Source organism: Pygocentrus nattereri, chromosome 14 (assembly GCF_015220715.1).
Source record: "Pygocentrus nattereri isolate fPygNat1 chromosome 14, fPygNat1.pri, whole genome shotgun sequence".
Lineage (NCBI taxonomy): Eukaryota > Metazoa > Chordata > Actinopteri > Characiformes > Serrasalmidae > Pygocentrus > Pygocentrus nattereri.
This window is the reverse complement of record NC_051224.1, coordinates 22,466,928-22,490,484: the sequence shown is the minus strand read 5'-3', so window position 1 is coordinate 22,490,484 and position 23,557 is coordinate 22,466,928. Positions and strand designations below refer to the sequence as shown.

Genomic DNA, 23,557 nt, shown 5'->3' with positions numbered 1-23,557 from the left:
GCTTAGTTAGCAGGCCAATCATACCACACAGCACAGGCTCGGTTCCAGCTAACTGATGCTAAAATGGCTCAGTTTAGAGGATATCTGAGAGTGCAGAGTCCAGTAGCTGTGGTTAGAGTGAAAGCTGAACACGTTCTGTAGTAAGAGGAGCTCTTATTCCTCGCCCAGCCGGTAACGCCACGTTTTACTGAGCTTTTTCCAGTCTTTGATTTTCCCCCTTGCTATCAGCACCACCTATGCCACCCCACCACTCAGTGACCCTCTAAAATGTGGAATGTGTTTTTATAGAAAAATGATTTTTTATGATGCTATGATACGTCACCCCACTGTATACTTGTACTTAGATGGAATGACAATAAAAGTCTCTTGACTTGACATTTTTATTTTTTTATTTTATGGTGCTATGGTACAATTGTGCATTGTAAGCAAATGGCAAAAATTTACCAAATGTAATATAATATATATATTTTCAAATATTTCTGTTATGTAAGCAAATTTAAATAACAAAAACACATGAAAACATTTTTAGCATGTTTAAGTAATAATTCAATAGATGGTTCATTTCACCATTTTTGTGGTGTCATGAAAACAGCCAATTTATTTCTAAGAGATAAAAAAATGTTGGAAAATCTAAACATGAATTTTGACTGTTTTGGGTATATAGAGGACCTCAGGAAGAAAAATGTAGGACATAGGCCCTTTAAGTGAGTGAGTTGTAGCAGGAGCATAAACTTCAGCACAAGTCCTTGAAATGGTGTCATATTTTTAATTCAACTTCAGGAGGCACTGGACATTCAGCTTCCTCATGCATCTCAACACGTTCTGATCAACAACAATTCAACTACTGTACATGAAGTCAGTGTAATACCGTTAAGAAGACCACACTGGCCACACTGCTGGTAATTTGGGAAATAATCATTCTTTACAGTCAAATTCATCATGACACAACGTGTGTTTTGTGTTTTATTATTTCAGAGAGTTCAATTAAGCAGTGCTGTGTGCTGGAAAACTGAAGAAGAAATTCAGCCAAAATAAACGCACCTCCTGAGGAAAGTGCATTTAAGACCAAAGTAAAAACCATTAGATGGCATCCACTATTCAACATGGACTTAAAGGGGAATCCCACTTGTTTTTCAAATGTTCTGCATAATTCAGCTGTTGAGATGTAAGCAAATTCATTCAGTGGTTTGATGTGAAAGGGTTCATTGCAGAGAAACCTTTATTTACTTTTTAAATTTAACATTTTATTTACCCTCCAAAATCACAAGATTTCTGAGGTTTTAATGTAATAGTAAATGTAATGTGATGTAATGGTGGTAAAATAATGCATAATCTGAAAAAATAAATTGCCTCACAACACCCTGCATGTACACCTCCACCAAGAATGGATTTAAAAGTAATTTTTTTAGGCCCAAAAATTGTCAAACCTATCATAAAACAATGTCTCAGACTTTGCACATCAAAACCACTCTGAATTATTATGTTTACATTTTGCAGAAATGTTTTTAAAATTAAAATCTGACAAAAATGACAAAGTATGATGATGATGATTAAAAAAACTGTTGGATGGTGACTTTAAATGGCTCAATTATTTCTAAGAACTTGGAAATTTAAGTACAATATGAGATGGCTCAATAGTGCAAACAAATCTTCAGAATGAAACTCAGCCCTTAGATTCTTAATTCCTTTGTAAAAAAAAAAAAAAAAATCAACTGTAATCTCCATATCTATAAGCATGATGCCAGATTTTGATTAGTTTAATGTGTAAATGACATATCTATGGTTTTACACTGTCCTTCAAAAGTTTGGGAAGTTTTTAAAACAAATAAGCATGTTTTCTTTGTCAGTTATCTTCAGAAACCGCTGATAAAAGCCCAACCCTGAGAATAAAACCAAAGGCCATGCACTGTATGCCCTTGCTCTGGGGGATGTTGACACTCAAACCTTCCAGATACTTAATCCACCTTTAGACCAAAAGAGTTTTAATATGTGCTTTTTAATTACTAGTGCTAGTGCTGTCTGCTCTTCATACCACCCAAGACACTTTGATAAGCATGAAGTCATTAAATATACTCAAATCATTTGTATAAAGTTGTTTTATACTAACAACCTACTTCTGCTGAAAAGTATCAACAAAAATTGGAATTTACTTAGAAAGTGTAAAAAAAAGGGTAAAACACACTCAAACTTTTAAAGGACAGTGTATGTACATGTGTGTGAGTTCTAAATCAGTAGGACATCCTCGGCAGGGTTTATACGAGGAGCGCTCGCTTCTTCCTGGAGAAGAACACCTGCCAGTGGTCCCAGTTGAAGCCCGTTGTTTGAGTGCAAACGCCGCCCTCTCCACAGTTGTATCCAGCTGGACAGCAATGCTTCATATCACTGCAACACACAGCCTGGAGGGAGAAGGAGGGACAGAGCAGGGATGAGAAATATAATATAAATAACGTGCATGTGTATATATATATATATATATATGTAGTTCTATAATTACTGACTGTAGTCCATCTGTTTCTCTGCATACTTTGTTACCCTGTTCTTCTGTGGTCAGGACCTCCATGGACCCTTACAGAGCAGGTATTATTTAGGTGGTGGGTCATTCTCAGCACTGCAGTAACACTGACGTAGTGGTGGTGGCAATTTAGTATGTGTTGTACTATTAAGAGTGGATCAGACACAGCAGTGCTGCTGGAGTGTTTAAACACCTCAGTGTCACTGCTGGACTGATAATAGTCCACCAACCAAAAAATATCCAGCCAACAGCGTCCTGTGGGCAGCATCCTGTGAACACTGATGAAGGACTAGAGGATGACCAACCCAAACTGTGCAGCAGCAGATGAGCCATCGTCTCTGACTTTACATCTACAAGGTGAACTGACAAAGTAGGAGTGTCTAATAGAGTGGACAGTGGGTGGACAGTGTTTAAAAACTCCAGCAGCACTCCTGTGTCTGATCCACTCATACCAGCACAACACACACTAACACACCACCACCACGTCAGTGCTGAGAATGATCCACCACCCATACAATACATGCTCTGTGAGGGTCTATGTGGGTCCTGACCACTGAAGAACAGGGTAAAAGGGGGCTAACAAAACATGCAGAGAAACAGATGGACTACAGTCTGTAACTGTAGAACTACAAAGTGCACCTCAATAGAACGGAAGCTTATAAAATGGACAATGAGCGTAGAAACAGGGAGGTGCTAATAACATTATGCCTGATCAGTGTATATATACAGGCATATGAAAAGATCTGAACAACCCAGGTATAAATTTGCTTTAGTTGCTGGTTTCGTTGGTTTGGTTTGTTTTGTTGATTTTGATGAAATGAAAACAACAAACTTAAATATGCCATTTTCTACAATTTTTAGTGCACAATATTAATATATTAGAAAAAACTAAATATAAACAAATATAATTTGTGCCAAAACTTTTGTGCAATGCACATTTAAAGTTTCAATTTTCCCCAGTATGTTAAATTCAGCAAATAAACAGTGATTGCGCATAAAAATGTACAGAAGTGTGTCTCTATAGAGGATGTGTTCAAACCTTTACACGTGACTAATATAATATAATATAATATAATATAATACTGCACTTTGTAGTTCTACAAGTACAGACTGTAGTCCATTTGTTTCTCTGCATACTTCGTTGCCCTCTCTTACCCTGTCCTTCAGTGGTCAGGACCCCACATGACCCCCATAGAGCAGGTATTATTTGGGTGGATTCTCAGCACTTTAGCGAGTGCATCCATATGATAAGTGTCTCTAATAAAGTGAACAAAGAGTATATATACACTAAAGCACTAAATCATGAAAGGCTATGTATAATTTTAACACTCTTAGGTGTTGGGCATTCACTGAACAAGCTTTTTAATGGTTTTAATGTTTTCTAATAACTTGATGCATTAATACAAAATTCACCCGATGAGTGTCGCTGTGTGCATGTTGAGTTTTTTACGAGGCTTTCAGTGTGGCTCAACCAATCAGCTTTTAGAGCCCTTTTTATAATTCACACAAGAGTAAACAGAGATATAGTCATGGGGCAGGTCTCAAATTTGACTTCCATTTGAATCCCATACACTACTGTCATCACTGTGGTTAAACAATGTCACTCCCGACTATTTTCATTCATGCACAAGAAAGTGATGAATGAATTAGAGAACAGTGGAGCCAAAGATAACCTGTCATTAACAAGATAACAAGCATTATCTCTAAAGTGGTTTGCATGAGCAACTGGACATGCTGGGTGTGAAAGTGAGAATTAGCTAGTGCTCTACGGCATAAAGTCACTTTTCCACGACTAGTACTTAAAGGATAATGTAGCTTTTACATATAGATCAAAGGAGAGACAAAATTCAGACTGATAATGCTGTTTCAGTTATGCACAATTACATCATCTCCTTTTTGTTGTTAATGTGGTTGACCAGCCCAGACGTGTTGGGTGTCTGAAATTCTTTAGTTTTAGGACTGGAACTACGAGGCTAATGCGGTCAACAAGTCATAGAGACTTATATCCCAGTAATAACCAGTCAAACCAAAAGGCTAATGATGTTGTTATCTTACTGTTGTCTTTAAACATAAAAGCTGAAAAAGTTCACAAACCAGCTGCCTGTATGCCTATGATTTAAACATAGAAATTCAGAAATTCTCAAATTCAATACAGGGATTTGTGTAGAATATGTTAGCTCATTGAGTTCAACAGTTATGCAAATACAAATACTTTCTTGATTTTTTGCAATATATTGCTTGCCATACCCAGGTCAACATGTACGAATATGTACAAATTTTGGCAGGAGTCTCTTTTTTTGAAGCCACGTCTACACTGTTAGAAATAAAGGTGCTGCTGTGCAGGTACATTTTTGTGGTCAAGGTACAAACAGTGTAAATCTTCCCTCAAAAGGTACAACATTGGTTTTAAGGTCCAATTGTGAAATGTACGTATTTTGTACTTTTTCATAACCTAATGTTTTAAAACAAAACAATAAATTAAAAAGCCTGGAGATGAGACAGGGAGTGTGGAGTCAGTACAATTTAGAAAATATAATATCAGTGGATTAAGGTACAGTTATGTTCCTTAGGTACTGAGATGTACCCTTTAGGGAACCACCTCAGCAATAAGAGGGAAACTGCCCCAGTGACAGTTTAGTACTTTTTTTGTGTGTGTGTTATAAATAGAGGCAGTTTTAACAACTTTGCTCTTTGTTTGTGTTGTATCTGCTGAAAGGCCTATACTGGCTCCATAATGGCGTAAAGTGCTTGGACCCCTACGGTTGCCGCTTGCATTGCAATTTGTAGACGTCATATTTCTCATAGTGGTTACAGTCCATAGATGTTCTACATCAATTTCAGGCACAAACTAAATGGAAGCTTGCTAACAGTGCTAATGTACAACTTTATTTCAATCTCCTTTCAACAGCATTAATGTATGGAAATTCAATTTAGCTTTGGGATCAATAAAGTCTAAAAAATCTATCTATGTATGGCTGAATATGCAAAGTGAAACTTCACCACTGCTGAATAGTGGCTCTCTTTCAGATTTCGGTAACGTGATCTTAGTCCTGATTGGCCTATAAACAATCATTAAACGTTACATCTGCAGGTAGGACTGAATAATGCCTGAATGCTCTGCTGGCAGGAAACCCCTACCCTCCCAAAATTGTCTTGTTTAAAGTGGCAAATTTTGCTGAAATGCACTGAATCTGCATGAAACAGACTGGTGCAGATCAGTAGCCCTGAGCACTCAGCTTAAATATCTTTATTCAGAGCTCTTACCTTTGCAAACGGGCAGCAGCCCCAGGTGCTCCGAGAAGTTTTACAGCAGGCCTCAGTGTCCTTGCAGATGAATCCCCCTCCGCACTGTATGTCCTTATGCAGGTGCCTGATGTGTGTTAAGGGAACCGTCTCCACCTGAAGTAGGATGGTCTTCACACAAGATCTCGAGTCCTCATCACACATGTAGCCCTTAGGGCAGCAGTGCTCTCTGTCTGGGCAGCAGGTGGCCTGAGGGTTCATAATGAGAGAGAAACTGTAGTGGAAAAATATGTAATAAATTCCAGGATGATTAATAATATATGAAGAACAATTACTCAAACACTGATCTTTACGGAGGTCTTCCACTTCATTACTCCACAAATAAGTTAAAGAATGGTTTGTTGAAACACCTAACTTAGAATTTTCCACTCATCCCTGATGCAGTTAGTCAGAAATGTCACACCAGCACACCAGAAGTCAAATAGTCACCCAAATGTTCTATGCAAATACATCCCCAAAATTTCTCTTAACCCACTGAAACCACATCCAGCTTTTCATTAGGGTCATGCACACTTGTAGTTGTGTGTTTAGGACACAGTATGACTTACTGCGAGCTACAAAAATGAACAAAACTCCACCGTGTAGCTGGACTCCCATTTGTGTGCATTGATTATATCTATAATTTCTGTTGTTTATTTTTAACTGCTTAAACTTGAATTGAACAGAACTGGAGACGACTAACAATAGACACAACAGAAATCTTGCAATATGGAGTCCCAATACCTGTATGATGTACGTACACACACACGGGAGGCGGAATCCAGCACAACACCAAAACAGTACCATGTAGCTGAATAACCGTCAGCTGTGTTCAGTTGGATGGTAATGTTTTGTTCATTTTAGTAGCTCACTGTAGGTAATAAACTACATCGTCAAGTCTGTGGGACCTTAATGAAGAGCTGGATGCAGTAAAAGCGGATTTAGAGACGTTCTGAGGATGTATTTATGAAAAGAATTTGGGACTATTGACTTCTAGCGTATGGTGGCAACATTAGGCTCATAGCTCCAATGCTAATACTAAAGAAGCAAATTTTGAAGACCAAACATTCTTGGCTGAATGACTACTAAATAATTCCTTTAAACCTAATTTTAACTTTAACATTGATTATTCAAACATGTACAATATTTTGACATTAAAAAATAGTACTATATTTACACAGTGCTATGGTAATAACTGTTGTGTCATATATTTTATTCATATGGAAATTATGCACGCATTTGAATCAAGTAAATTCAACATATTACTTGTGTTGTATTTTTATAAATGTGCTTTTTATGTAAAACAATTAAATATAAAATAAAATAATATTGAAAAAAAAAACTGGGAATATTTGGCTGTAAACACACACAAACTTACAAAGACACTTACCTCAGGAAGAGGACAACAGCCCCATTTTCCTGTCCCAAGCCTACAGCAGGTGGCGCCAATGGGGCAGCTTGTCTGTGAGTCACACCTGACAGCGCTTTGGTCAGGGCTGCTCTCAGCTGCCACTTTAGTGTACCAGGGAATGACCACATCACCCTTAATGCAAGAAGTCTGAGACGTATCACACTTATACTGCTCTGGACAGCAATGTTCTCCATCCTTACAACACACAGCCTGAGAGAGTTAACAGAGAGAGAGACAAAAAAACCTGATGTAGGTGAGAAAAATCTATTACAATTTGACTTCAGTTCAGATCCTGAAGGCCAAACCAATGGGAGGACTTGCTTGGCTGTATCTATGTAGATACCACAGAGACAAAAGTCCTGATTGGATCATTTACCATAGATATTTTCAAGAATTTAACTCTTTTGTTTACAACCAAAACTTAACTATAATACTTGCAGTGTGTAAATACAACAAGCATGATGATGTTTTTCATTAGGCTGAATGAATAACTGGCTCGACATGTAGGTATTATAATATAAACCGAGTCTGTACTACAGTTTCTCATCAGGTTGAAGGGGACTTTTCTCAGCATTCTGTAAAGGGTGTCCAATCTCACAGTACATATGTGAGTTGTGAATGGACAGGTTCATTCATACAGTACACTCACGTTAGGCAGAGGGCAGCATCCCCATTTCTGGGTTTTGCTGATGAAGCAGCAGGTTGTGTGATCAGGACAGGAATGGTGTTCATCACACTGAATGCTGCCATTTCCTTCGTTCTTCTTTGGCTTCTTCTCCACTTTCACCTCCTCGTTCTCCTTCCTCTGTGCTGGCCGTCCAAAAGCTTTGACTACCATGGCCATCGGGACAGAGGTGTCGCCTTTGTCGCAGGCGAGCGTTCTGAAGTTACAGGTAGTGTCATGAGGGCAGCAATGTAAATGATCCTTACAGCACACACCCTGTGGAAAAATTGGTGTAGGGGACAATTCAGCATAAAGCTGCAGTAGACACTACAAATCAATGCCTGTAAGAATGGCTGGAATTTACAGTCACTATTAGATGATTTCAAGGGGACTTTGATATGAGCTGCTCTTAAAGAGGAATAGTCTCGACTCAGCTCGGGTTTTCTGTGTCTGGCATGTTTCAGTGGAAATAGTCCACCAGTTTCAGTCTGGATTTGATGCTGAATCTTCTGGGTTTGAACATGTGCAAACGTTTATCAGAACAAAAGACATGTTTTGTCACAGCTCAGGTTGTAGTACAGGAACGTGTTGTAACTGTTGTCATACTGACTGAGAATAAAAATGCACACAAGTCATAGATCCCTACCGAAGTTGCAGTGTTCAATAACTTCTGCTACACAAGGGGGCGTGGACACATCGGTGCAGTGTCAATACAGCCACGCCACCATCTACTGAAACAGTGCAAAGGAACTCTGGGTGATTAACGACTTGGGTTTTATAGGTTCTGGAACAGAACACTTCAATATCTATAGAATGTCATGAGTTTTGCTCTGAACATTTAATCAAAAGTCTGTAAAATTAAGCAAGACTTTTTGACAGCAGACACATTTACATGCAGCCTGATAATCCGTTAATAATCCAACTAATGGCTGAATCGGAATAGAATATGCCCATGTAAACATCAGAATAGACTATTTAGGCCATTTGGAATACATTTTCTGTCTGATTGAACAAGGTGGGTAATCCTGTAAATAATCCATTAAATAGAAGATTAATATCTGTGTAAACGCCTGTATCTGATTACATTCTCTATTGGAAAGTTTAAGTACGTTCTCATCATGTATCTCACATCATAGTGAAAGTTTATAATGTTCAGCATGGCGGAGCAGAAACTGGTCTACAGAGGAGACTAAGTTTATGCCCTGATCTTTAAAAGACGGTGGTGGGATGGACGTCCATTTTATGTGTCTCAGAACACGATGTCTTCCTCTCAGCCTTCTTTAATGAGGACACGTGAAGGACGTTTTCCTGAGTTTGACATCATTTTAAAGCAATTAAAAACACAAGCGCTGCTCATCTCACTCTGACTGGAATCGTGATGCACAACGTTATGTTCGTTGTCATGGTAACGTCTACACTAAGTGGTTTTCTACACATCTGTGTAATTTTGGATCAGATTACTTGTAGTGAGCATGTAAACAGAGATATTCAATTAGGCTGTTGAGCGAGAATATAAACACCTCAGTCTTAATCTATTATCAGGATGTATTCAATCAGACTGGCAGCAATCCTTGCATGTAAACACAGCCTGTGTGACTGGTCTCCTTTAGAGTAGTTTGGTGATAAATCTAAGTTAATTGTTCTCCCTCTTACCCAAATGTAGTCAGTCAGCCATGATGTGCTGGTCTCTGAAGTTTTCTTCTTTAGTTTAGCACAGGAGCTACAAGGCTAACAATCTAAAAGCTGATGGAGCTAAAAATCCTCCAGTATCAATGTGCCAGTGAATTTGCCTGTATCATTTGCCTCAAATGTTTTTTTCTTTCTGTTTTCACTTATGTGTTTTTTTCCTCAAATTTAGTCCTGGCCTGCTGGCTAGGTTTTCTGGCTAGTGGGTTTAATCCGGGTTCTCCGGTTTCTTCCCATAGTCCAAAGATGTGCAGTTAGGCCAGTTGGACATGCTACATTGCTCCTGGGTGTGATTGTGTATGTCTGTCTGTCTGCCCTGCGATGGACTGGCGACTTGTCCAGGGTGTATCCTGCCTTCCGTCTGATGACTGCTGGGATAGGCTCCAGCATCCCCCCACCCCCCTTGTGACCCTGAGGGAGAAGCGGCTTAGTGCGTGTGTGTGTGTGTATTATTATAATACATCTTCTGTATTTAAAATGTTTTCATCTGCTTTTCTCTTAGTTCCTGTAACCAAACAAATATGCAATGACTTTTTATTTTCAATTCTCTTGCAAATGTTTTAATGAGAAATAATTAATAATGGAAATAAAAAGGACTAGAAGAGTCATTTGAACTCAAATGAGTCTAAGATAATCTGATAAGTCTGGAGGCTAACAAGCCTGCCTTTGTTTTCCCAAGATCAGCTGCCATAAAATTCAAAATTCTCTGAGTACTTTCTCATTTGCTTACTCACACAGGATCAGGCGTTAACGGACAGGGAGAAAGGTACCTGAGTGAAAGGGCAGCAGCTCCAGTCTGCTTCCACATCCTTGCAGCAGGTGCTGGACGGTGGGCAGGAATGGCTGGAGTCACAGCTCACGTTGGCTGCTGTGTTTTGACCTTTCACTTTATCCAAAGGTTTCCGTCCTCTGATTGGTAGACTGGGCTTCTTCTCCAGCCAGGGCACAGAACCTGAGGGGTCCTCACATGTCCCAGCAGCGACATTACACTTTTTCCCGTGAGGACAGCAGTGCACAAAGTCATCACAGCACACGGCCTGTAATGAACACACAACACAACCTCACACACACTGAAGATTCACTGGGCATAGATTTTACTTTAGTTTGGTCTGATGGAGAGGCTTAAACTCCTGACTAATTTATGCTTGTTACAGAATAGTTCATAGTAGATACTGAATAATTAAAAGTAGGTACTGAATAATTCAAAGTAGACACTAAATAATTCATAGTAGATACTGAATAATTCATAGTAGATACTGAATAATTCATAGTGGATACTGAATAATTCAAAGTAGAAACTAAATAATTCATAGCAGATAATAAACTATAGTGGATATTGAATAATTTATAGCAGATTCTAAATAATTATCTGTAATAATAACTCTTAAGATTAGAAGCTGAAATACGACCCTGTAGTTTAAGAGTTTATCAGCTGAGAGCAGGAAAAGACCCACAGTGTAATATAAGCCTTTATTTCAGCTGATAAACAGTGATGTGGAGAAAAGTGGTCCAGTACTGAGACTCAGGTACCTCAGGTAAAGGACAGCACTTCCAATCTCCCTGAGCGTTCTTACAGCACGTGTCTCCATCAGGACAGGCCGCAGTGTCGTTACAGGGAACATCAGCACCTAAAGACACAAGAGGACGAGGCAGAGATAATTTAGATACTGACGACTCATTTTATGATGGCCATATTTTCATTCAGTGTAATGTATCAAAGAGAAACTCCACTGACTTTTCAGTATTTCTGCAAAATGAAATGTTTAAGATGCAAAGAAAGTCACCCAGAGTGGTCTGATGTGAAAAGCACCAATTCTGGGGAAACACACTGACTGAGAACTGTTCTCAATGAGGCACCATAAAAATGTCAGTTTCTCTTCAACACATTTCACATCAAATCACTCCGTATGACTGACAAAAACTGGCAGAACTGCCCTTTAATGAGGTGGAAACAGTGAGTTCTTCATGACGTACCTTTGGTCTTTGGAACTTTCCGTCGTCTGATTGGTAGACTGGGATTCTTCTCCAGCCAGGGCTCAGAACCTGAGGGGTCCTCACATGTCCCAGCAGCGACGTTACACTTTTTCCCGTGAGGACAGCAGTGCACAAAGTCATCACAGCACACGGCCTGTAATGAACATACAACACAACCTCACACACACTGAAGATTCACTGGGCATAGATTTTACTTTAGTTTGGTCTGATGGAGAGGCTTAAACTCCTGACTAATTTATGCTTGTTACAGAATAGTTCATAGTAGATACTGAATAATTAAAAGTAGGTACTGAATAATTCAAAGTAGACACTAAATAATTCATAGTAGATACTGAATAATTCATAGTAGATACTGAATAATTCATAGTGGATACTGAATAATTCAAAGTAGAAACTAAATAATTCATAGCAGATAATAAACTATAGTGGATATTGAATAATTTATAGCAGATTCTAAATAATTATCTGTAATAATAACTCTTAAGATTAGAAGCTGAAATACGACCCTGTAGTTTAAGAGTTTATCAGCTGAGAGCAGGAAAAGACCCACAGTGTAATATAAGCCTTTATTTCAGCTGATAAACAGTGATGTGCAGAAAAGTGGTCCAGTACTGAGACTCAGGTACCTCAGGTAAAGGACAGCACTTCCAATCTCCCTGAGCGTTCTTACAGCACGTGTCTCCATCAGGACAGGCCGCAGTGTCGTTACAGGGAACATCAGCACCTAAAGACACAAGAGGACAAGGCAGAGATCATTTAGATACTGACGACTCATTTTATGATGGCCATATTTTCATTCAGTGTAATGTATCAAAGAGAAACTCCACTGACTTTTCAGTATTTCTGCAAAATGAAATGTTTAAGATGCAAAGAAAGTCACCCAGAGTGGTCTGATGTGAAAAGCACCAATTCTGGGGAAACACACTGACTGAGAACTGTTCTCAATGAGGCACCATAAAAATGTCAGTTTCTCTTCAATACATGTCACATCAAATCACTCCGTATGACTGACAAAAACTGGCAGAACTGCCCTTTAATGAGGTGGAAACAGTGAGTTCTTCATAACGTACCTTTGGTCTTTGGAAGTTTCCGTCCTCTGATTGGTAGACTGGGCTTCTTCTCCAGCCAGGGCTCGGAACCTGAGGGGTCCTCACATGTCCCAGCAGCGACGTTACACTTTTTCCCATGAGGACAGCAGTGCACAAAGTCATCACAGCACACGGCCTGTAATGAACATACAACACAACCTCACACACACTGAAGATTCACTGGGCATAGATTTTACTTTAGTTTGGTCTGATGGAGAGGCTTAAACTCCTGACTAATTTATGCTTGTTACAGAATAGTTCATAGTAGATACTGAATAATTAAAAGTAGGTACTGAATAATTCAAAGTAGACACTAAATAATTCATAGTAGATACTGAATAATTCATAGTAGATACTGAATAATTCATAGTGGATACTGAATAATTCAAAGTAGAAACTAAATAATTCATAGCAGATAATAAACTATAGTGGATATTGAATAATTTATAGCAGATTCTAAATAATTATCTGTAATAATAACTCTTAAGATTAGAAGCTGAAATACGACCCTGTAGTTTAAGAGTTTATCAGCTGAGAGCAGGAAAAGACCCACAGTGTAATATAAGCCTTTATTTCAGCTGATAAACAGTGATGTGCAGAAAAGTGGTCCAGTACTGAGACTCAGGTACCTCAGGTAAAGGACAGCACTTCCAATCTCCCTGAGCGTTCTTACAGCACGTGTCTCCATCAGGACAGGCCGCAGTGTCGTTACAGGGAACATCAGCACCTAAAGACACAAGAGGACGAGGCAGAGATAATTTAGATACTGACGACTCATTTTATGATGGCCATATTTTCATTCAGTGTAATGTATCAAAGAGAAACTCCACTGACTTTTCAGTATTTCTGCAAAATGAAATGTTTAAGATGCAAAGAAAGTCACCCAGAGTGGTCTGATGTGAAAAGCACCAATTCTGGGGAAACACACTGACTGAGAACTGTTCTCAATGAGGCACCATAAAAATGTCAGTTTCTCTTCAATACATGTCACATCAAATCACTCCGTATGACTGACAAAAACTGGCAGAACTGCCCTTTAATGAGGTGGAAACAGTGAGTTCTTCATGACGTACCTTTGGTCTTTGGAAGTTTCCGTCCTCTGATTGGTAGACTGGGCTTCTTCTCCAGCCAGGGCTCGGAACCTGAGGGGTCCTCACATGTCCCAGCAGCGACGTTACACTTTTTCCCATGAGGACAGCAGTGCACAAAGTCATCACAGCACACGGCCTGTAATGAACACACAACACAACTTCACACACACTGAAGATTCAGTGGACATAGATTTTACTTTAGTTTACTTTTAGTTTACACTGAATAATTCATAGTAGACACTAAATTATTCAAAGTAGAAACTAAATAATTCAGAGCAGATAATAAACTATGGTGGATACTGAATAATTTATAGCAGATTCAAAATCTTCTTCTTCTTTCGGCTGCTCCCTTTAGGGGTCGCCACAGTGGATCATCTGCCTCCATCTTGCCCTATCCACTGCCTCCTCTACTTTTACACCAACCATCTCCATGTCCACATTCACTACATCCATAAACCTTCTCTGACGTCTACCTCTTCTCCTTCTACCCGGCAGCTCCATCTCCAACATTCTTTGACCAATATATCCACTATTCCTCCTCAACACATGTCCAAACCATCTCAACCTGGCCTCTCTGGCTTTATCTCCAAACTGCTCCACCTTCACTGTCCCTCTGATCTGCTCATTTCTAATCTTGTCCATCCTTGTCACTCCCAACGAAAATCTCAGCATCTTCATCTCCGCCACCTCCAGCTCAGCCTCCTGTCTTTTAGACAGAGCCACAGTCTCCACACCATACATCATAGTAAGACGCACTACTGTCTTGTAAACCTTCCCTTTCACTCTTGCTGCTATCCTTCTGTCACACATCAGCCCTGACACCCGTCTCCACCCACTCCATCCTGCCTGCACCCTCTTCTTCACCTCTTTTCTACACTGTCCATTGCTCTGGATGGTTGACCCAAGATATTTGAAGTCATCCACCTTTACAACCTCTACTCCTTGCATCTTCACCTTTCCACCTGCCTCCCTCTCATTCACACACATGTATTCCGTCTTGTCTCTACTGACCTTCATTCCTCTCCTCTCCAGTGCAAACCTCCACCTCTCCAGATTCTCTTCCACCTGCTCTCTACTCTGACCACAGATTACAATGTCATCTGCAAACATCATGGTCCATGGAGCCTCCTGCCTGACCTCATCTGTCAACCTTTCCATCAGCATTGCAAACAAGAAGGGGCTCAAAGCTGATCCCTGATTTAACCCTACCTTCACCTTGAAACCATTTGTCACTCCAACTGCACACCTCACCACTGTCTCACTATCCTCATACATGTCCTGCACCACCCTAACATATGTTTCAGCTACACCTGACTTCCTCATACAGTACCACAGTTCCTGTCTTGGCACCCTATCATATGCCTTCACTAGATCCACAAAGACACAATGTAGCTCCTTCTGACCTTCTCTGTACTTCTCTACCAACACTCTCAACACAAAAATTGCATCTGTGGTACTCTTTTTGGGCATGAAACCAAACTGCTGCTCACTGATCTGGACCTCTCGCCTTAGCCTTGCTTCAACAACTCTTTCCCATACCTTCATGGTGTGGCTCATCAGCTTTATATCTCTGTAGTTACTGCAGCTCTGCACATCACCCTTGTTCTTAAAAATGGGGACCAGTACACTACTTCTCCACTCATCAGGCATCCTCTCACTCTTCAGGATTTTGTGAAACAACCTGGTTAAAAAGTCCACTGCCTTCTCTCCTAAACATTTCCATACCTCCACAGGTATGTCATCTGGACCAACTGCCTTTCCATTCTTCATCCTTTTTAAAACTGCCCTCACTTCCACCTTACTATTTCTCTGCACTCCCTGATCCACTATCTCTCCCCCCGTTGTCCTCCTCTCTCTCTCGTTTTCCTCATTCATTAGTTCTTCAAAGTACTCCTTCCATCTACTCAACACTCTCTGTTCACTCACTAGTACATTTCCCTCTCTATCCTTTATCAGCCTAACCTGCTGTACATCCTTTCCAGCTCTATCTCTCTGTTTAGCCAAACGATACAAGTCCTTTACTCCTTCTTTACTGTCCAGCCTCTCATACAGCTCATCATAGGCCTGAGCCTTTGCCTTTGCCACCATTCTTAGCTGCCTTCTTCTTCTGAATACTCTCCTGGACTTCCTCATTCCACCACCAGCTTTCCTTGTCTTCTTTCCTCTGACCAGACGAAACACCCAACACATTTTTGCTAGTTTCTCTCACCACCTTAGCTGTAGTTTCCCAGTCCTCAGGTAGCTCCTCACTGCCCCCAAGGGCCTGTTGCAATATTTCCCTGAACTGCCTGCAACCATCCTCCTCCTTCAGCTTCCACCATCTAATCTTTGGCTCTGTCTTCTCCCTCTTCCTCTTCTTTGTTTCTAATATCATTCTACAGACAACCACCCTATGCTGCCTTGCTACACTTTCCCCTGGCACCACTTTACAATCTCCAATCTCCTTTAGGTGGCATCTCCTGCTAAGGATATAATCTACCTGTGTGCACCTCCCTCCACTCTTGTATGTCACCCTGTGTTCTGTTCTTCCCTCTTCTGAAAATATGTGTTCACCACAGCCATTTCCATTCTCTTTGCAAAATCTACAACCATCTGACCTTCCGCATTTCTGTCTTTCACACCATACATACCCAGCACCTCTTCATCCCCTCTGTTCCCTTCACCAATATGTCCATTGAAGTCTGCACCAATCAGTAATCTCTCCTCTCTAGGGACACCATCTACCACTTCATCCATCTTACTCCAAAATTCCTCTTTCTCCTCTAACTGACAACCAACCTGTGGTGCATATGAACTCACAACATTCAAAATCACACCATCAACCTCCAACTTCAGACTCATGATCCTCTCTGACACTCTCTTTACATCCAGAACACTTTTCACAAGCTGTTCCTTTAGGATTATCCCTACTCCATTTCTCTTCCTCTCTACACCATGATAGAACAGTTTGAAACCACCTCCAATGTTCCTGGCCTTGCTTCCTTTCCATCTGGTCTCCTGGACACACAGAATATCTACCTTCCTTCTCTCCATCATGTCTGCAAGCTCTCTGCCTTTACCAGTCATTGTCCCTATGCTCAGAGTCCCTACTCTAAGCTCCACACTCCTGCCTTTCCTTCTCTCTCGCTGCCTTCTAACCCGCCTTCCTCCTCTCCTCTTTGATGGTCTTCGACCTACAGTAGTCCAATTTCCACCGGTACCCTGCTGGTCAACAGCACCGGAGGCAGTCGTTGCTAACCCGGGCCTCGAACGATCCGGTACGGCAATCATATTTGTGATCCGCATGATAGTTTTTGCACAAGTTTTATGTCGGATGCCCTTCCTGACGCAACCCTCACCATTTATCCGGGCTTGGGACCGGCACCAGAAGTACACAAAGTACACCCCTAATGGCTGGTTATAGCAGATTCAAAATAATTATCTAATAATAACTCTTAAGAATAGTGGCTAAAATACGACCCTGTAGTTTAAGAGTTTATCAGCTGAGAGTAGGAAAAGACCCACTGTGTAATATAAGCTTTTATTTCAGCTGATAAACAGTGATGTGGAGAAAAGTGGTCCAGTACTGAGACACAGGTACCTCAGGTAAAGGACAGCAGCTCCAATCTCCCTGAGCGGTCTTACAGCACGTGTCTCCATCAGGACAGGCCGCAGTGTCGTTACAGGGAACATTAGCACCTAAAGACACAAGAGGACAAGGCAGAGATCATTTCGTTACTGAGGTCTCATTCTAAGATGGTCATATTTTCATTCAGTGTAATGTATCAAAGAGAAACTCCATCAACTTTTCAGCACTTCAGCAGGCCAAAACTACTTTTAAATTGTGGTGATAGGAACCAGACACGTGAAGAGTTTAACACCTCTAAAAGCTCCCTCACAGAAAGTTACTACATGAAATGGTTAGGAATACATTGCCTGATTCCGGAGTTCTTCATGACGTACCTTTGGTTTCTGGAAGTTTCCATCCTCTGATTGGTCGGCTGGGCTTCTTCTCCAGCCAGGGCTCAGAACCTGAGGGGTCCTCACATGTCCCAGCAGCAACGTTACACTTTTTCCCGTGAGGACAGCAGTGCACAAAGTCATCACAGCACACAGCCTGGAATGAACACACAACACAACCTCACACACACTGAAGATTCACTGTGCATAGATTTTACTTTAGTTTGAACTGATGGAGAGGCTTAAACTTCTGAACAGATACTGAATAATTTATGCTCTTTACAGAATAATTCATAGTAGATACTGAATAATTTATGCTCACTGAAGAAGAATTCATAGTGGATACTGAATCGTTCAAAGTTGACACTAAATAATTCATAGCAGATAATAAACTATAGTGGATATTGAATAATTTATAGCAGATTCTAAATAATTATCTGTAATAATAACTCTTAAGATTAGAAGCTGAAATACGACCCTGTAGTTTAAGAGTTTATCAGCTGAGAGCAGGAAAAGACCCACAGTGTAATATAAGCCTTTATTTCAGCTGATAAACAGTGATGTGGAAAAAAAAAAGTCCAGTACTGAGACTCAGGTACCTCAGGTAAAGGACAGCAGCTCCAATCTCCCTGAGCGGTCTTACAGCACGTGTCTCCATCAGGACAGGCCACAGTGTCGTTACAGGGAACATCAGCACCTAAAGACACAAGAGGACGAGGCAGAGATAATTTAGATACTGAAGTCTCATTTTACGATGGACATATTTTCATTCAGTGTAATGTATCAAAGAAAAACGCCACCGACTTTTCTGCACTTCAGCAGGCCAAAACTACTTTTAAAGTGTGGTGATAGGAAGTGAGAGTGGTCTGATGTGAAAGGCACCAGTTCTGGGGAAAGACACTGAGAACTGCTCTCAATGAGTGTGTTTACATGAACTTAATAGTCTGATAACTGCAGAAAACCAGACTGTGTCAGTAACTGGTTACGTGTGTTTTTATGCACTTGAGTAATCAGATAATGGCAAACTCTGGGTCTACATGAGTAAGACGGTCATCAGGTTTCTGCTTTACAACCAGCCAATAAACTCACTGAAGAAGACATGACGTAAACTTAAAGTAAACCTCAAACTACGTCCCACTTTATCTGAAAATCTAAACATACATCATTTAGAAGATGAAGGATATTCAAATTCTTCATTTTGTCAAGCATGTATTCGGTTTCAGCGTTACTCTAGTGTTTTGTTGATATCTCGCAGGTGTCGTGTTAATTGCTGATTGCTATTTTTGTTGCAATGGCCTATTTTCACACATGGGCAAACTGAGAAAACCAAACGAAGTCAGAGTAAGAGTTTACATGCATTGAGAAATCCGGATACTGAGCTAAAATCCAGCCTCTTTATCAGATTTCTTAACTCTGAACTGAGTGTGTTGTATACCTGAACACTTGAATAATCAAATAAATGCTGAAATCTGATGATAATCAGATTATTAAGTTCATATAAAGCCATTCAGTAATGCATCATAAAAAAAACTGCTGGTTGGTAAAAAAGTTGTCATTCTGCCTTAAAATTCAGAGTTAATTGAATGTCTAACAGTAAGTTAAAGAAAAAGAACCTTGTGTTGTGGGCTGGACCTTGTTGAGTCCTTATGGAACTGTTTTATTTCACATCAAACCACTTTAAATGACTGACTTCAGAAATATTGGTGGAACGGCCCTTTAATGGCAGTATAATAGACCAGAAGAGATATGTAGGTGGAAACAGTGAGTTCTTCTTAACGTACCTTTGGTCTTTGGAACTTTCCGTCCTCTGATTGGTCGGCTGGGCTTCTTCTCCAGCCAGGGCTCGGAACCTGAGGGGTCCTCACATGTCATGGCAGCGACGTTACACTTTTTCCCATGAGGACAGCAGTGCACAAAGTCATCACAGCACACGGCCTGTAATGAACACACAACACAACCTCACACACACTGAAGATTCACTGTGATTTTACTTCAGTTTGAACTGATGGAGAGGCTTAAACTGGCTGCGATGTGATTATAAAACGATTATCGATGCATCTTTTTTCTATACAGGATTTCTTTTTCTCACTCTGTGACAATATTGTACTTTTAAAGCAAAGTATTTGTAATGATCCCTTATGAAGCACATGAGACGCTGCTGCCACTCATCTGCAATAAAATGCGAGTTCACTTCCAATCCAGGTGGAAGCTTTGGCATTGTTTACTTGAACATTTGGAGATGAACAGACTTATTCACGTTTATAAGCAGCACAGTTGGTTTCCTGGAACATTAAATCTGCAATGAGAGACTGTCAAACACTTTTTGAATTTTCCACCATTTAAATGGTGACGTGTTTACGTTCTGGCACATCAGGCACCATTTAAGGTGGAACGGGAAAATTCAATCAAGAATCTCGAGAATGAGAAGCGATTTCACTCTTGTAAAACAGTCGAACGTTGAGAAACATTTTACAAGAAACTCTCGAACGTTTGAGGAAAATTTTCCTGTCGGAAAGGGGAGGAAAGCAGCTACAGCTAAGCTAAAACTTAAAGCAGAGCAAAGTAAGTCTGTGTTTTCGTTTAGATTTTTTAGCCTATAATAGGACATCAGCACACATTGAGACATACTGGACATTCAATGCTGTGGCTCTCAAAGTGGTTTGATTTTTGCCGAAAGGACAAAATGTCTCTTCTAAACATTTGGGTTGTGACTGCTGATCTAACCTGGCTTTAATGCAGAGGATGCTGGTCAGGTTTCTCACTCATCCACTAGTGTTTTTGTTATGTTATGCAGTTCCGCCCTTCTAAGCAATTTTTGCATTTTGTCAACATTACATTATAAATTAAATACTTAGAAAATCAATTTTTGATATTTGTGAATCGATTCAGAATCGTCCACGTCCGCATTGCGATGCATCCAAAAATCTAGTTTTCCCCCACCCCTAATAGTTACAGAATAATCCTAATAGGTACTAAATAATTCATAGTAGATAAGGAATTATTTACACTAGATACTGAAAAATTCATAGAAGATATTGAATAATTTATAGTAGTTACTAAATCATTCATAGTAGATACTGAAATATAAATAGTCAACAATTTATAGTACATAATGAATAATAAGTCTTAAGATTAAAAGATGAAAAATAAGCCTATAGTTTAAAAGTTTAAAAGACCCACAATGTAATATAAGCTTTTATTTTAGCTGATAAACAGTGAGAAGTGAGACACACATACCTCAGGTAAAGGACAGCAGCTCCAATCTCCTTGAGCATTCTTACAGCATGTGTCTCCATCAGCACAGCCCACAGTGTCGTTACAGGGAACATCAGCACCTAAACACACACAGAAAACAAAGCAACATTGATTTTTATTAATTGAGGATGTAACCTGAGCAACTGAAGTGAAAACGATCAAAACAGAGTGAACTAAAGAAAAAGATTTGACAGGTCTACACCAAACACGTTAGGTGTGAAAGCACCCTTAGAAACTTCATCTCTGGCTAGCATCTGTCTGCATCTGTCTGCATCTGTCACGCATTTGACTCCTCGATCAGACTCAAACTCCAACTCCCAGAATGCGCTGGGAGTTCATGTGACTCTGGACTCCAGCTGGCGCTTCTATCAGCGCTCACAGTCCCCCGAATTCTAACTGTCTACACCTGTGTCTCATTTTCCCTTAGAGTACAAAAGCCCGGGCTTTAGATACTATCACTGCGAGGTATTGTTTCTCTGAAACTACTGAGCGGTCTCTGCAGCACCCGGAGAGCAGTTGGGGGTTAGGTGTCTTGCTCAAGGGCACTTCAGTCATGTACTGTGGGCTCCAAGGAATAACCTTCTGGTGATAGGAACCAGGTGTCCACCTCTAATAGCTCACAGAGTGTTTCCTGTGTTTGGGTCCGTTTTGAGATAATGTTTTGGCTTAAAATTTTTTTTTTTTTTTATCCATTCAAGGTACATTTTTCAAGGTACATGTAAAATGTTCCTATTTACATCTTATTTGTCATTTTAAACATTACATATAAAACTCAGAAGACACATGCAGGTTAACTGTTGGTTTTGGATAGTGATTACAATGGCATCTCAGTTGATATGTTTCTCTAGAATGGAGGAATTAACATCTGACCACTGTGAATGGCCTTTTTTTACATCTTGATTGAATTATGCAGGAATTTTGAAAAACTGATGGGATTCCTCTTTAACTTTAACTCTGAGCAAACTTTTGCCTGTGACTGTATGTTATCATCTTTTAAACATAAAAGGAATGTTTTTAACAAGTTATTCCCAATTAATCCATGGATCCTTTAAATCGACAGAACGTATTGGTCAAGCAGTTTATCAGGTAGGTCCTAATTAGGGGTGGGAGGAAAAACCGATTCTTAAATGCATTGCAATGCGGACGTGAACAATTCTGAATCGATTCACAAATCAATTTTCTACATTTTAATTGATAACGTGATGCTGACAGACTGGGCAGGGTGGAATTTGGACGCGCAGAAGTGCAGCGCCTGGACACACTGCGGTGGCACAAAACAAAAACACAAGCTCCTCTGCACCCTCTGCATTAAAACCCGTTAGGTCAGGAGTCGACAACCCAAATGTTAAGAAGAACCATTTTGTCCTTTCAACAAAAATCAAACCACCTTGGGAGCCACAACATTTAATGCCCAGTATGTCTCAGTATGCTCGAATGACCTAGAATAGACTAAAAAATATAAACAAAAACGCAGACTTACTTTGCTCTGCTTTAAGCTTTTGCTCAGGTATAGCCACTTTCCTCCCATCTCCACCAGAAAACTTTTCCTCAAAAGTAGATCAGTTTCTTGTAAAATGTCTTATTTTACGAGGCTGAAGTCACTCCTCATTCTCCAGCTTCTTGTTTGAATTTTCCCATTCCACCTTAAATTCTGACTGAGGCGCTGAATGTAAATGCAGCACCCATTTAAGGTGGGACAAATCAAAGGAGAAACTTCATTTTTGCAACTTTTTAGTGTTTGACAGTCTCTTGTTGTAGATTTTACATAACAGGAAAGAACTGCAGTGCTCATAAATGTGAATAAGTCTATTCGTCTCCAAATGTTCGTCTTAAGTCTTTCTTTTTGCCTTTTGGTAGCTACTAGCCAGGCAAGACTGCGTTGCATAAGTGACCTACAGTCTGCACACAAGTTCTCAGTCTTTGAGAACCAGGGCTTTTGCACTATGTTGCACACTTTGGAACTGAAATACAGTGTCTAGCCTTGAAGATATTTTACTGACACAGCAATCCCCCCAATCTCTACAATGAGACCAGAACCGAAGTAATGAAATCACTGAAGAAAACAAGTAGGACGGCTGTAACGTGCTTCATAGACACCCATCACCACAGGATCTTATGTCACCGTAACAGCGTATTTTATCACAGATGAGTGGCAGCAGTGTCTAATGTGCTCCAAACAAGAGCAGTGAATGAGTCTTCCAGTATAATAAACAAAGACACTGGAAGTAAATTCATTATGAATTATTACAAATACTTTGCTTTGAAAGTGCCAAGTCCTCACACAGTGAGAAAAAAGAAATCCTCTATTATAAAACAGATGCAACAATAATATTTTTATAATCGCATCGTAGCCTCTGAATCATAATCGAATCGAACCATAAGGTGCCCAGAGATTCCCAACCATAGTCCTAATACTGGCCATGGCTAACAAAGGGTTAAAAACTGTTAAGATTATTGTTTATTCCATCAGTCCTGCTCACCCTTTGAAACAGCAATAGTCATAGTGGTAGTAGTAGCAGCAGTGCTCCGTGATGTCGTAGAGGTTTCCGGTTGTTCAGTGGTCATCTTTGGGGTCACTGCTTCAGCTGTAAGAGAGGACAATCAATTAATTGATATAAAAGAAAAAGAGGTCTA

General features: G+C 40.1%; 1 protein-coding gene across 4 annotated transcripts in view; it reads right to left on the bottom strand.

The window, feature by feature from the left end:
- Positions 1 to 746: 746 nt before the first annotated feature.
- The window catches only part of grna (granulin a), a 37,485-nt gene continuing 14,674 nt past the window's right edge, over positions 747 to 23,557 (bottom strand). For 2 of the 4 annotated variants that reach the window (XM_037544860.1, XM_037544861.1), the window contains exons 9-25: positions 23,404 to 23,508; positions 20,906 to 21,003; positions 19,450 to 19,603; positions 18,268 to 18,365; positions 17,672 to 17,825; positions 17,310 to 17,407; positions 13,712 to 13,865; positions 13,268 to 13,365; positions 12,621 to 12,774; positions 12,177 to 12,274; positions 11,530 to 11,683; positions 11,086 to 11,183; positions 10,326 to 10,592; positions 7,855 to 8,145; positions 7,185 to 7,415; positions 5,777 to 6,004; positions 747 to 2,396 (exon numbers count right to left, since the gene is read on the bottom strand). In XM_037544860.1, the coding sequence (XP_037400757.1) occupies positions 2,253 to 2,396; positions 5,777 to 6,004; positions 7,185 to 7,415; positions 7,855 to 8,145; positions 10,326 to 10,592; positions 11,086 to 11,183; positions 11,530 to 11,683; positions 12,177 to 12,274; positions 12,621 to 12,774; positions 13,268 to 13,365; positions 13,712 to 13,865; positions 17,310 to 17,407; positions 17,672 to 17,825; positions 18,268 to 18,365; positions 19,450 to 19,603; positions 20,906 to 21,003; positions 23,404 to 23,508 (2,624 nt within the window). In that variant the 3' untranslated portion in view covers positions 747 to 2,252. The remainder of the gene's footprint in view (positions 2,397 to 5,776; positions 6,005 to 7,184; positions 7,416 to 7,854; positions 8,146 to 10,325; positions 10,593 to 11,085; positions 11,184 to 11,529; positions 11,684 to 12,176; positions 12,275 to 12,620; positions 12,775 to 13,267; positions 13,366 to 13,711; positions 13,866 to 17,309; positions 17,408 to 17,671; positions 17,826 to 18,267; positions 18,366 to 19,449; positions 19,604 to 20,905; positions 21,004 to 23,403; positions 23,509 to 23,557) is intronic. The other 2 variants (XM_037544864.1, XM_037544862.1) reach the window with 2 other exon arrangements.